This window comes from Xenopus laevis, chromosome 6L (genome assembly GCF_017654675.1).
Source record: "Xenopus laevis strain J_2021 chromosome 6L, Xenopus_laevis_v10.1, whole genome shotgun sequence".
Lineage (NCBI taxonomy): Eukaryota > Metazoa > Chordata > Amphibia > Anura > Pipidae > Xenopus > Xenopus laevis.
The window spans coordinates 132402298-132418489 of NC_054381.1; the positions used below are offsets into that span (position 1 = coordinate 132402298).

The 16192-nt window shown below is 33.6% G+C and overlaps 1 protein-coding gene across 3 annotated transcripts in view; it reads left to right on the top strand.

Annotated features, from left to right (window-relative positions):
* LOC108719304 (polyamine-modulated factor 1-binding protein 1) overlaps nt 1–16192 on the top strand; it is a 322584-nt gene that overhangs the window by 258191 nt on the left and 48201 nt on the right. For all 3 annotated transcript variants that reach the window (XM_018268087.2, XM_018268088.2, XM_018268086.2), the window contains 3 exons: nt 1777–1944; nt 6241–6303; nt 9642–9751. In XM_018268087.2, the coding sequence (XP_018123576.1) occupies nt 1777–1944; nt 6241–6303; nt 9642–9751 (341 nt within the window). The remainder of the gene's footprint in view (nt 1–1776; nt 1945–6240; nt 6304–9641; nt 9752–16192) is intronic.

Below are 16192 nucleotides of genomic sequence, written 5' to 3' on the forward strand. Positions count from 1 at the left end.
GGAAGTTGCTACTTTGAACGCTCAGCCAATGATAAACAAAACGCCAAAGAATTAAGAGGGGTTCCCAAACTTTTTCATATGACTGTAAGTACTATGTTAATGATTGCATTTCCTATTTTTATAACATAGCATGAATTGGAATGTTGAAAATATACCTTTAATTGACTTTTATATAAGCTCCCCAGGTTTTAGTTGGCACCTTTTTTTTTAATAAAATTTCAAGATTTTTTGGATTGATATTAATCAAAAATTTGAGTTCTGAAAATTCAAATTCCAACATTAGAATTCACAGTTTTTTTTCAGCATTTGAATTTTACAATTAAAAAAAATGTAAATGCAGACAGTAAGTAGTAGACAGTTTCAATGGCAAATCTTTGTGTGTTTTATACAAAATATTTTCAATATATTTTACATTTCTCCACTGTTGGATATATTCTCAATTGGCTATGGTTTCCTTGTAGTAACATATGAGGGAAAAAAACAGCAGCGTGCAGATTTTTAAGAATTAACAATATCAACTGCCTATAATAAGGGGCAATGAAGTTAGGGAAAGCTTATGTTAATCAATACAATTGACAGAGACATGCATAGAATTATGTGTCAGGTCTGCGCTGATGCGTGATGAACATCCAGCCAGTATGATGCGACAAGAAATGGATGGCTGTTTCGTGCTCTGTAAGTTTGCAAAGGAGACATACAGTAACTGCAATGTATTTCATTGGAAGTCACTCCAAGAAGAATGCTATCACTTGCATATGTTAGTGTCACTGCTAGCAATCATGTTGGTAACGCTATCTTTCTTTACATTTTGTACATTTTTTTATTTTTAATGCAGCCCATTTACTATTACAATTATTATAAGCATTTTACCATGTAGATATTGGTGGTATTTTATAAAACAATTGCAAACACGTAATATTAATTTATGAATACATGCGAAACCTTGATCTGCTAGAGTTGACACTTTAGTATCCCCAAACCACAGTTTTGAGAGGCAGAATAGGACAAAGAATGAAGCTTGCTCTGTCAAGTAAACCTGAAATATGCTGATGCTTTTAAGCTTGATTGCACTGTAAACTTGTAGGTGCTTGTAAACTTGCACAAACCATTATGCCTTGTTTTTTTTTTTTTATATCGAGGTGAATGTGTAATCATTTTCCTTTTCCCTATAACATTTAACATGGTATTATTAGTTGTTTTGCAAGTTTAATGTTTTCTCAGTTGACCTTATCTTACTGTCTGACCATAGTCCTTTTCATCACTTCTAATACCCCCTTTTATAATTGGGTTATTATTATCATTGGGGTAATGGCCTTAATATTTCTATTGTATAAGACAATAAAGAATTAGGTAGGAAAGAGTTAAAATAAGAGTATATTTATAAAGAAAAGGCAAGTAGAGAAAAAGATAGTTGGCAGTATGTAGAACTGGCTGCACGAATTAGGAAACAGAATAAAGAATGTGAGACTTCAATAAAAAGACCAATTCAGCAAGTCAGGTGGTTGGTTAAAGCAGAAGAACAAATAAAAGGGACTAAGACAACAGAAAATAGCCATACATGTAACATGGTAAAGATACAAATCAGACAAGTATAAAAAAAGCTGAAAAGAAGAAAAAAATTAGAATGTTATGGTATTCGGTTTATTTAGTCGGTTGCACTATATTTTATTGTTTTCTTTATCTTTTTTTAGTCAATGTTTCTTTATTTTTTATAAAGAGAATTAAGTAGGGGTTAGAGAATTAAATGTATCCTTTTGTGTTTGTTTTGACAAATAGGTTCTTATGCAGGAAGAAAGTGTTTTGGAATTGGCCGGCAAATTATCACAAGCTCACAAACTGAATCAAGAAACCATTAAAGATCTTGGTAATAGAGAAGAACAACTAGAAACATATAAAAGTCAATGCAAGAAACTAAAGGAAAAACTCACCCTCACTTCAAAAGAGGTATTCTTCTAGTTGTTTATTTATACTGTATACATACCTTCCCAGAGTTCCCATATAAATTGAATTGTTACAAAGAAGAAGAAGAAAAAATAGCATAAAAAAATATTAGAAATATATATATTTTAAGTCAACAAATCTACATTAAACCTGCAAACGTTAGACCTGTGGAGTTCCTAATTTCCTATTCCTCTGCATATTAAAGGCTATTCACAATCAACATCCATTTAATTTTTATCATGATAAGCAAAAACCTCCACCAGGTATCGATTCACATCATAATTCTGCCTTTTGCCATCAGCAAATATTTTTGCAAAACTGTCAAAAAATTGTTGCAAAAAAAACACCCATAATGTTATCTGCACAGAAAAAGTCACTTTGGGAAAAGCCTTTGGCCTTGTGCCTTTCTATGGTCATGGAACTCCTCTGTAACTTATAATATCCTTGTATTTTATAATATGGTGTATATTATTTAATATAAAATGCCCAGTAATCCTACAGGCACATAATTCCAATATATTTCTACATAACCATCAGTAATAATGATGAGAGAATCTGTCCCATATCAATTCACTGAAAAATTAGCGAAATGACGAAAAATTTGCAAAACACATTAAGATCAATGGGTGTCGTTTTTTAATCGAGCAACAATTTTTCTCTCTCCAAATGCATTAAAGTCAATGGACATTTTTTTCTTGTAGCAACTTTTTTTGTCTCTGCTACTTTTTGTCCAAATGCATTAAAGGCAATGGGTGTTTTTCTTATGGCGACTGTTTTGCTCTAATGTATTAAAGTCATAGAGCGCTTTTTCTTATGGCAACTTTTTTGCTCTAATGTATTAAAGTCATAGGGCACTTTTTCTTATGGCGACTTTTTTGTCTCAGCGACATTTTTGTCTTGGCAACTTTTTTTTGTTGTGGCAAGTCTTTGCCACCGTTTCACGTGAAAAAAACACAGATGGCGAGATGAGGAATGCATACACCACTCCCTGTTCTCCTCTTCTGTCTTTTCTGCCAAGTGTATGAACACATATTGCAGTGACAGGTGTAGACGTGATCTTCTCAAGGCCCCAGATTTGCAGCTCGGTGCAGATCATAGAGCCAGAATAGTACCAAGTACTGCAAGCAGTAATACTAACCACTGCACCTATGTATGTATGTACAGTGGTGCTTTAATTGATCTGTTTTTAAGCACGTCCTAAAACTAGATAATGAGAACCCAATTAATCAAAAGAGTCAAAAACATAATGCTTGTTCATTTATTTATTAAGTGACATAGTTGTGAAAGGGAAACTACAGTGAAGTGTTTCACTGCTTTATTTAAGGAATCTGGGTCTTCACTATTCATGTCTAATCTTAACAATGCAGTTTTGTGGAATGGCTTCAACAAAGGTGATTTCTGAGGACCTCCAAAAACCAGTTATTGATCACCAGGCTAACAAAAAGTTTCAAAACTATTTGACTCCACCAATCCAGTATCAGGCAGATTGTGTACAAATTTAGGCAATTCATCACCATTTTTACCCTCTTCATCAAGAGCAAAGTCTGCAGTACTCTGGGAGGTCTCACATAACCCCGAAAATATAAGGAATTTGAGAGCTCTGATGCATTGGCAAATGTTAGTGATCATGAGAGTAATATCAGGAGAACACTAAATAACAATAGTGTGCATGGCAGTCAACGGTAATGTGCATGGATAAGTTAAAAGACTATTTAAAGAATTTTCAGTGGACATATGAAATGGAAATAGAACTTTTTGGTTTAAATGCAAAGCACTGTTTGATGAAATCAAATACAGTATTCCAGCATTATCTCATCTGTGATACATGGTGGTGACAGTATGATGGTTTTGAACTGCTTTGTTGCATCTGGATTAGGCCAGTTTGATGGAACTATAAAATCTGAATTGTACCCGAAAATTCTACAGGAAAATATAAAAAAGTGGGTCATGCAGCAAAACAACAGCTTTAAACAACCAAGTCGATCTACCAAACAATGGGTAAAGAAGAAAAATGTTTTGGAGTGGTCAAAGTCCTAACCTTAATGCTAGGGAAATTTTGTAGAAGGACCTGAAGTAGGCAGTCATGTGAGGAAACACACCCACATCCCAGAGAGTTTAAGCTGTTCTGTAAGGGGGAAAATGAAATAAAATTCTTCCAAACCAATGTGTAGGATTAATCCACAATAACCAGTAACATTTAGGGCCAGATTCACCAACATTTGAAATTAGAGCTCAAAAAAAATCAATCCTACGGGATTGTTGGAATTGTATTTATCAAAACTTTCACCCATTGATAAATACAGTTCTGAAAGTCCCATAGCAATGAATAGAAAGTGAGTGACTTTATTTGTGGTGAGCTCTAATTTCACACACTGATAAATCTGCCCTTAGTTTCAGTTATTGCTGTCTGTTAGGAGTATACCAGTTACAAAAAACAAATATGTAATTTTGGATCATTTTCCTCAATAATTAATTGAACTAGCATTTGTTCATTTGGGTTCATTAGCTACGTTCGTTGTATGACATGTATGAAAACAGAAAAGACCAATTGCAATATCAAAACATAGGAAGGAGCAATAAAAAGCACAACATGCTTTGGAGGTATAAATCTATAGTTATGTATGGTTAAAGTTATTTACTGCTGTAACCTTTCATCATCTGAAGTTCTGGTATCATAAAGTTAATGTAGAGAATCCAGATCTTTTGTAATCAGAAATATGACTCTGATTTGTTTTAGCCAGATGGATTATATATTGAGAAATGTTTTATTGTTAAGTGCAACAGGTAGTTATATTTTGTGCTTTGGCTGATTCATTGAGCAGGTATTTGTTGTCTGGCTTTTGTTATGTTCCAGTGCTATTAATGTACTTCAAAAGACTTTTTTTTCATGTTTATATACTGAAGTCACTGAACTACTGAGATACAGAAATGTCATATTCTTCCAAACATAGTAAAATAAATTACCATTGTTGCAAGAAGAATTCTGGATATTAAAATGTTACAGTGCCATGTTTTTGAGCAGATGGCTTTAGATTATTTATCTCCCAGAGGTGCCTGCTGCACGCTATCATGAAATAGTCCCCTTTGGCTACAAAATATTACTTAATTCTTATTTTCTTCCTTCTTTTCAAATTTTGAAATATACTCACTTTTTAAATCAAGTTTAGAGAGGCTGTGAAAACAATAACTAAATAATGAATAATTACTAAATAATACAAATAATTCTGTACATTTAACATAGTTTGTGTGTTATGTGTAGAACAGTGTATTATAAATAGAATAATTTGTTTCAGATTACATTTCATTAAAGGAACAATTTACCAGGGAACACTGGCCACCTAAGATGAAATCTTCAGCATGGACAAAATCAACTGTGGTCATATAGAATCACAGGATGGTCCTTTGAAGCTTGTCCCCTACCAGGTGTCATTGATGTCTAGATCATTTGTCAGTGTAGACTTTTCATGAACACATTACATTACATTTTATATAGCACCTGTGTTCAGCAGGCAGGTCCTATTAATGATACATAAGTTAGTCAATGTAGGCACAGGCTGCATAGGAGTCCTGTTTTTTTTTTTAGTGAGCACTAAGGTCACTAATCAATTACAAAGATTAACTTTCTTTGACCTTTAGCAGTCTAATTGATTATCAGATTATCCATTCAAATGAAAACAGTTCTATGCTGTGCCATAAAAACTGTCATGTGAAAATAAAGTTTACCCCATCAATTGTAGAGACATGGTGATTCTATCATCTTCATTTGCCAATGTCCCATCCAAGTATCAAGAAGGGACACTAACCGATAAGTTGTGGCAGACTGACTGCATTTCAATAGATATGCAGCATAGTCTTACATGCCTGATGAAGGGGTCCTTCCCCCAAAATGTTACATCACTTGACAACGATAAATGTGAAGGGGTCCCCCTGATTCACTAGCTCTCGTGTATTTGTTACAACTTCTTTCTGTACAATTGGGAGAGGTACTGACCTCTCTAACCAACACTGGGCAGTCACAATTGGAGGGGAATCTTGGTTCTTAAAGCTGACCAATCTAGCAGTATGGTCAAGATCAGCCAAACTGATGGGACAACATTTAGGTATGTTTGACTAGCTTTAAACATACTTATATAAACCTCTTGACTGCAAGTAACAAATCAGACTCTCAATAAACACATGGGCTTTCTTTGACCTTGACCGGGTAAAGGCTCAGTCTAATTAACCAGTGAATATTTTTCATTTTCTGATCGTTTTTGCAGTTTAGGAATATAATATATATAATATTTTCACATTTCATAGGTATTGATTTTGCAAGATGTGCTTAAAACAACTGAACAGAAATACAGTGAATCAGAAAAAAAGGTAAGTTAAAATACATTAACATTTTTGGACAAGATCATTAAGAGCCGATGAGCAATATTAATCAAATGAAAAAGTTTCATGTCTTTGTAGAGAAAAAACAATTATGAGCATGATTCTGTACTTTTATCATCATAATTTATTTCTGTGAACCGCAACTTGCAAAACGCAAATAACTTCTGCCATTAATTTTCAATGAGTCTGAACCTGAAAAATTTACCTTCATTTGTAGAAGCTTCATTGGTTTTACCTGCCAAATATCTTCATCTGAATTTAGATAAATACATCTCAAATGGAGTTTGAATTTAATCTCAAATCATGGAATGCAATCACTAATTTTAATAATTTTGATCTATAACACAACTTATTACATTATACAGTACCAATATCTCTGTTCCTTGATATAGATATATATATATATATATATATATATATATATATATTTCAAACCATATAAGCCATTACTGAATTCTGATTGGCCAATGACAAATCTGATGTTTGCAGAACATCCTTACTACATTATTTCAATAGCTTTAATATCATAAGTTTATAGGAGATAATTTTTTTATATTCATTAAACTATGTTATCTCCCTCCGATGTTTTGCTTAAATATGCAATTCACTGACTTGGCTATTATAATCTAGCAGGTCAAGCTTAATATCTACAGTATTCTGAAATCTAAAGAGACAACATTCATATACTGACATGTCAACATAATGATGTAATGTAGAGGTGGCATTCTACAACCCAAACACAAAGCAATAAGCTTAAAGTGGACCTGTCACCCAGACATAATAAATGTCCTTTTCAAATTAAACATGAAACCCAAATAATCTTTTTATTTAAGCATTCATAGCTGTTGTAAACGCATTTAAAAATCTTATCTGTCAATCAAACATTGGCTGCCCCTCCTTTATGCCTTAGGCATAGAGGCGGTGCAGGAAATTACTTTCACTTTCCATTTAGCACTTACTAGATGTACAGTAACCGCATTCCCCCTGTTCTCTTCACCATTTAATTGTGTAGCCAGGGCATGGGGATGGAAATTAGGTTCCCCGTTCTGGTACACAAACAAGATTCTGAGATGATGCAAGGCTTGTCTTAATAACAGTGTCCACAAAATGGCTCCTGTCTCCTTGCTATAATTATTAATTTCCAGATGGAAACAAGATTCAAAAATTTTTTACAATGTAATTAAAGTTCATTTTACTTGACTAACGCTAAAATATGAGCATTTTGGAATTATTTTTTGGGTCCCCTTTAAGTTATTGACCATTGAGAGGGAGAAGTCTGAAGGCTTTGCTACTTTCATGTTCACAAATTCTGCAAATGAAGAAAGTCTTGGCATTTGTTTGCATGCTCTCATCAAGTTGTTTAAGTGTATGTTATGTTAAATTAATTCTGGCAGAAAAGAAATCAAGTATGAGCTGCATTACATCATCAGGGCCTCAGCATTTCATAATGTTTCTATTTAATGATTCATGTTGCTGATGTATGTGCAATAGTTTTTTAAATTAACACTGGCATGTTTCCATCTTTCTTCTTAAAAACAAACATTAAAAAGCAAGAATTGTGATGGACCTAAGTTTCATTTGATATCTGCCACATGACATTTATTTTTTTTAACATATATACCTCTACCACTTGCCCATAAACCCAACTGTAATCCCCTAAACCTGTTCAGATATATATTCTTGCTGAATCTATCATATTTTTACCCGCCTCAAGCCTTGGAGTTCTGCTAATCATCTAAGCACAGGGTTCTCATAATTTATAGAGGGTTATTTATTTAAGGTTGAGTTTTATTTTCTTGAAAAATTCAGTTGATTTTCACAAAAAAAAACTGCGATTTATTATGCCCTGAAGCTGCAAAAAGTCTGAATCTGAAAATACTCCAGCTAAAACCTGTCAAATTCATGTAAAAGTCAATGGCAGAGGTTGCTTTAACCATATGAAGATGTTTTTTGCGATCATGATTTTCGTGTGTTTTACTCTGGGTTTCACTCAAAAACTCGATAATTTCGAGGTTTTTGAGTTTTTTAAGCATATAAACTCAATAAATTTAAAGTATTCAAGTTTTTTCCCCGATTGCATTAAATCAAGTTTTTTACATTCAGATTTTTTCATAAATGAGCAAACATTCGAGTTTGTTTAAATTGTGAGTTTATTTGAGTTGTAAAAAACCTCACAATTCGATTTTTGATAAATAAGCACCATTATGTAAGCCAAGGGAGGTGAACACAACTTAAATGTATATAGCTCCTACCCATAGTAGTGGTATTTTGATTCAAATACCAAAGGCCTATAACACACCAGTAAGTGAAGGTGCCTTGAAACTTTGTTATAAAAACAAACACATGCCTTCAGTTATATGTTTGTAAACCCCATAGGGAAAGGATGTTGGAAGGCCTTCCTCCCCTTTTAAGAGTGTTGTTCCAGGTTGATGTGAATGGCCTTTTATATGTTGTCTTTCTTTTGCAAACTGTGTACCTTGTTTGGCAGCTACTTTCACATGTATGCTCAGGCAGTTGCTGGAGATACTTGAACCCCACATTGAGTATTGCTCAATGTTCAAAACCACATTGCTTGCAAATACATCTAACTGCTATAGAGCAGAGTGGGATAGAGTAGTTTGTAGTTCCTAAAAAAATTATATGCAGGAATATATGTTGCTGCTCCTGTCCTCCCATTTTACTGTCAAGTAGAAAAGTGAACAAAAGGTCTATGTTGTTCATGCAATAAAGAAGTTTAAAGTGTTCTATATAAATGTATATGCTCCCTGTGGCCTGTGAATCCAGCATGAATATGCTCACACAGGGTGGTGCTGGATACAGCTATTTAAGATAGAAACCTAAATGTTAATCAAGTCATTTAGGCCAATGCCATTTGTAAGGCAGCAGGACAAGTATATATAGTGGATTTTTATCCATTTAAATTGATAGATTTTTTTAACTGAACATGCACCTCAAGTTTAGGCACGTGAGTTCTTTCTGTAGAGCATATCAAGATGAATCTCTAACAAAACTCTACACTTAAGCATAACGAGTTGTAGCGACTCTCTTTTCAATTTAGAAAATAAGCCTGATTTGAATTAAACAACCTCTGGAGGTAGAGTGATGCATATTATAGTAAACTGGTAAATGTAAAGCGTGGGAAAGGCTCAGGCATTCCATCTCGCATATTGAATCGATTAATAGCATGTATGAGGAAACCATGATTATTTGAAGGAGTGGAGAAAAATGACTTGATTCTTTACAAGTATTACAGACTATTATTAGTATTCCAGATATCCCTTGTTCTAGGGAGTCCATCATCCTCTTTGATCTGTCTACATCCACAGCTGGAAGCCCAGTGTCAAGCTCTGGAAGCAGCAAAAACTGACAACAGTCGCCTTCATCAGGAAAGTGAGTTTGTGGCTGCAAATGTTAATCACTGGATCAAAGAACAAAAGTAAGTAAATACCATAAATGCTGCACATCATCGCTTGATTGCCAAAGAACAAATGTTGCTTTGTTTTAAATAATGTCCTCATAACATGTTATTTTTAAACTGCAGCAGAGATGTCTCATCATTTGCATTAAATGAAAAATATGTATCTTTTACTTTTAAGAAGGATCTATTTTTGTTCTGCTACCACCATGTGCAGTGTGCCAGATCCTCTTAAACCTACTGTAAATATGTAGCTAAGCAATCTGCTTTCTAAGTAATAGTATATCCACAACCCCTGCCACAGGTCTGAACATTAGATAATATAAATTAGACGGAACAGAGCATGCGTGGAATGATTCTCTTCCTAATGAAATCCCCCCCTTTTTTTTTTAACTTTTTCTGGTATAATAATTATGGGACAATTTATAAGTAGGGGCACATTCTCCGAAAGAAGAAAGACCCAAAAGAAGCAAATAAATACTGGTTATAGGAAATACTTAAAATTAAAATTAAAGGAAGTAGAAAGTACATTACCCACCCTGCTTCAAAAAAATTCTTTCATATATACAAACTCCCTATAACAAATGCCCTACCTGCCTATACTGCCCTACTTACTTACAGTCAAAGTCAATTATATAAAGGAAAGGTTTGTCAATTTTCTAACAAAAGATAGTGTATTTGAAATGGAAAAAATGTCATCCTAATTGTAAATCCCAAAATTTGAACATATGCTTTGAAAAAAAAGTTAAAATAATTTTGTTCAGATGTGCTAATGTATAAAAATATATATTTAGTATAGGTAAATCTAAAAACAACTGGACTTGCTGAGTAATCAATGAAGACGTTTCACTACTCATCCGAGCAGCTTCTTCAGTTCAACCCTGCTCGGATGAGTAGTGAAATGTCTTTATTGATTACAAGTCCAGTTGTTTTTAGATTTACCTATACTAGATATACCATGACCTGGATGAATGAAAATCTTCATAGTCAATGTATACAAATCTTTTATTATTGCACTTTGGGAGCAACATTAACGTGATTGAGGGCGTACTCCATTCAGGAGCCCCGTGGCAGAGGGGTCGCAAGAACAGTAAAAGTATAATTTGCAATCCACAGAGGAAGCATAGCTTGTGGGGAAGTGGGTGGGATTTTTGCAGGCTGAGGGCAGGGTTTTAACATTACAGGACATGGCTCTGTTGATCTTGAGTGCACATGGTATTCCACTTGTTGGTAGGGCCCACAACCCAGATGACCAGTCTAATAATTGGGGCCCCCTGTTGGTAAACCTTGCTCAATTATCATGATTACTAATGACAGCCCTTAATGCTCTTTTTAATTAGTATTTCCTGGGCGAGAAATCTGGATAAGTCTACCTTAAGAAATTATTTAAATATGGTAAAAATATAGGCATGTCAAATCAAATCAGGTTTTTGACAAATGTCCATATATTCTGTTGCTGTTCCTAGAGCTGGCACTGCCAGCTGTGTTGGACTTTTCATCAAAATGTTTTGCCAGCTCAGCTGAGGTTTTGAGTGGTAATGTAATACATGTCACAACGTTTTCTCTAGATCTAGTAACATTTAAAAACCAATAATGCTTGCAAAGTGACCAGAAAATGCTAACTTGGTTTCTATAGAATAGTAGATCATGCAAAGTTTCCAACTGGTATTATAATACTTTAATAACCTTTGTTCCCTTTTGAGCCCATTCTGTATTTCACTAGCAAGATATTTTTTCTTATTTTCACATATATACACCTTTTCAGATTAATTTCCTATGCAAACGTATAATGCTCGGGACCTGGGCATTTCCGGATAATGGATCTTTATTTTATTTGGATCTTCATACCTTAAATCTAATAGAAAATAATGAAAACATTAAATAAACCCAATAGGCTGTTTTTTCTTCAGGATTCATTATATCTTAGTTTGGATCATGTACAATGTACTGATTTATTATTACAGAGAAAAAGGAAACAATTTGGATCATTTGGATAAAATGGAATCTATGGGAGATGCCCATTCTGTAATTTTGGGGCTTTCTGGATAACAGTTTTCCGGATAACGGATCCCATACCTGTAGCTATAATTTTAGCAAAACTAAGTTGCTTTATTAAATAGTAAAAGTATGTTGTAGAAAAAGACAATGTTGGATTTGTATTTTCTGGTGAAGAGTCACTTATCGGGTGACAAAATGAGCATAAGAGGAAAGAAATTGTCATGTGGGGCATAATACAATATTGTTCAAAATGGTGGGGGGGTGCAACTGTGGAACACTCTGCCTGGTGAGTTGTGATGGTATAATGCCACAATATCTTTTAGAGGGACTTGGTTAAATGGCAATAGGCAAAATATTTGGGTAATAGATTGTAAAGCAGGGAAGAGTTAATAAAATAATAATATGATATATAATAATATAATCACTGATGGCTGGTGGGATAGTTGGATGGTTTATATTTTTATTATATCCTTAATTTGACACAATGTAAAACAAAATCAGAATTGCTATTATGACTTTATTAAATGTTAGTTTTACCTTTTATGTTTTGAAAAAATAAAATATAAATAGTGATGAGTGTTCTGTTTCACTTAGCCATAAATTTATTCAAAGAAAAATTTGTGAAACTTTTATGTCGATCATCATTTTTGTAGCAAACTACATTAGAGTCTATAGGTATTTGTTTCATGACACCTTGTTTCTGCTTTAGGAGGCCAAAATCACACACACATTTTTTGCTCAGTATACTGCTACACACATGCCCTGCATTGTTAGAGCACCTTCTATCCACAATACTACAAGTGTTTTTTCAATAGAAAGAAATGCTGCCGTGTTGCCAATTTCTTAAAAACATCTTTTTTTTTAGTTAATGGTATCTACTAATAACTAACAACTAAAAATAAATCTGACCACCAACAGATAATATCTGGGTGCTTTTTATCCACATTAAAATGATTAAAATATATATTTATGTGTATGTCCTTATATAGACATTGGGACGGCTCAGATCCGTTTGGTTGATGTGGAAGGAGAGGGGAGGGATAAAATAATGTATGTGTTTGTTGCATGTCTCTTTTTTGTTGCGCGTCATTTTGTTTGTTGTGCAATGCAAAGCGAACTGTGGGGCAAATATTTTTAATCAGTTTTGCAAACATTTTCGCCACTGGTGAAACACGGAAGTTCACAGCAAATCTGTACATGGCGAAATGTTCCACTCATCACTAAATATAAACAATCAATAATAAATCATCAGTACTTTACGTGTTCATTATGATATTTTTTGGTTGAAATATCTGGACTGTTTCATATTATAGTTTCTGAAAGAACTGTAAAGCTTGTGGAATGTTTCATTTTGGTTTATACACTTCATTTTTTTCAGATTTTGAAAGAAAGATGAAAGTATTTGATTTTCTTATAAACAAGGCCTGAGTGATCATTCCAGCACATAGGAAAGCACCAGGATAATTTAAACATATTGTAATTGACACAAGAGACTAAATATATGTTTATAAAAGAATTTTGGCTATTACCTACATTGACTTGGAGGGATTGGCAAGATGGATGCAGCCGCATAGCACAGAAAATATACAGTCGAAGTCTCCAGACCACTGATCTTAAATAGGGGCTAATGAAAATAGGCAGACTAAAGTCAAAGATCAATTTAAAAACAAAGCTCAACAGAATTTACAGTTTATAAGTACTGTATCTCTCTCTCTCTTTATTTTATATATATATATATATATATATATATATATATATATATATATATATATATATATATATATATATATATATATATACACACACACATGCAGAACCTAAGAATCGTCTGGGAATCTCTCTCTCTATGATGCTACAATGTGTTTTGTCATTTTTATTTTAAAATGTACTCAAACATTAAATGTGGGACGAGCTTTGGGAAATAGACCTTGCACACCTTTTAAGCTTGTATTTGGATCATTTCACTGCTTGAAAATTAATCCTCTTCCACACAACTTTAAACCAGGGAATAACATGTCTCTCCTATATATAGAGTACTTCTCTTTAGTCAATGTACAGTTGATCCTATACAAGTTATCAACGCCAAAATAAAAGACACGCCTACAACTGACTATTCCACAACCACATCAACCTACAGTGTCATGCTGTTCTCACATTAGATTCTAAATTACCAATATAATTTATACTGTTTTAGATGCACACTTTTGAATTATGTGTCTTCACAGAAGTCTGAAACAATGTAATCAAATTACATTTGAAAAAGGTACCCGTTTACCAAAATGCGCACATATTTTAAAGAATTCTAACATATTGTAAAGAATTCTTTAAGATTAGTAAAATGTGTATTTTTTTTCATGAATAAATAGATTTCTTGGTAGTGGACTGTGGGATGTATTTGTACATAGTATATATTAAAAGAAAGATACTGTTTGCTGAGATGCAGTTTACAGTTAAGGGATTCATAGTTAATCCAATCAATCCTAGGATCAATAAGATTGGATCAATATTTTTTTATTGTCAGTCGCCTCCATCGATACCATGGGTTTCAAATCTGAGATGTCAAATTCAAAAGGATGCTATAGGCAATGTTTTGTTTATTTTATATTTTTCCCAAGGTTCAGATTTTTCAACAATTAGTTTCCCATTAACTTGCTTTTTATTCTGGTACTTAATCTTTCAGTGGGGGTGTTAGAGCACAGTGCTGATTCTAAACTCCGCCATCTCATTGCACAGAATGAACCCATTTTTATTGAATTGGCACATTTAAAAATGAGTAAATTTTATTCTCCAATTCATCCAATACATCCAATGTATAGTACATCCTCCCTGCTGCTCTATTATTTTTACTGATCAGCAGTTCTGCCATGCTCCTAGCTACATATCTTTCTGGCATCCAGATCACTGTGGTCCCAGAGCCTCACTCTGAAACTTAATGCTTAATAGAATTAATTTGTCGAATGAGAAAAAAAAGGTAGAAAGGCATAGAAACAACCCAAGTGCAGTTAAAAAAAAGTCCATAAAGATATAATAAAAGTACTTCAAAACAGACAATATTTGTAGAATCCATTAAACAAAAATTTCTCCAAATTCTAAAATCAGTCCTGTTACTGGTGATCATTGATCCTAGAAACCATTTAAAGAATTATTATGGGCCTATCCCAATACTAGTGCCACGCTTGTCAACTCTTCCTTGACTGATCGATCTTAGTCAGTGATCTGATGGTATCCTATTAGGGTCAATCTTCAACAGCTTTCCTTAAACTATACATGATTCTCTACCATTCAAATCTGTTACTGTGTATTCCTGTCATCATAAACATACAAACAATATTTTAACTTAGATGTCTCCAGCTCCTTACAGAGGTCTGTAACTTGGGAGGAGTCCTACTCTTTTAAATATACTCTGGCTTTCATTCTCAAAAGTTGAATTCTTTCCCGCCGTTATTATGAGATTTTCAATACGAAAAGCAAGAATAGAAAATATAAGCAAATCAAATGGCATTTTGTTTTCTGATGGTGCTGTCATTTATTCATGTAATAACTTCTTCCAACTCAAAACTCTTTATTGTTCTAGTAAAAATACCCCATCAGGATGCGTCAGAGCTCGATTTTTTTCATAAATCAGCCCCTCAATGAATAATGGTATACAGTACCAAGTTGTACAGTGAAGTTAGTATTGAAAAATATTAGGAACACTTTAATGCCCTATTTAACTAAGTGGTGGAATAGAATGATAAGTATAGTATGTTATCCAGATATGTCTGACATATGGGAAGGCCGTCTCCAATAGCGTTGAGTTTAAACAACCAATTCTTTTTTTAATGCTTTCCCTTTCCTCTCTAATAATAAAACAATACTGTATCTTGTATTTCATGTTAACCGTATCTATGTTGGGGCAAAATAATAATTTTTGTAAAATAGATTTAGATTTTTGTGGAAAATCCCATGTCCTAAGCATTCCAGATAATAGAGCTACATTTAAAACCTTGGTTGCTGACATCAACCAAAAACTATTTTGAATGAAGGTAAGGGGTAGGTTAGAAACTGGATAGTGAGATAAATAACACAATTTATGTTATATTAATTTGTATTCTGATGTTAGAACTGTACCCCTTTCATTGTTCCCAAACATAGAAATGAACATTAATGTAGGGATAGTTTTTTTGTAGGGATTTTTCTACGGTGTCATTTGCAGAAGTGATACAATCACCCCCCATTTCAGTACATTATCACACCTTTTCCTACTGAAATAGGTGCTGCGACATATTATGATGTGGTGCATTGTTTGATGTTTACCACATCTGTGGTGTTTCAGCACTCAAATTCAAAGAGAAACAACCTTAAAAACACAAGCAAGTAAAGCACAATCAAAGAAGCATAACAATAGCTTTCCAGATATTACTGAACTGTTGTTCTTTCATAATTAGGGGGGGATAATGGTTGGAACTTGCACATAACTACTGT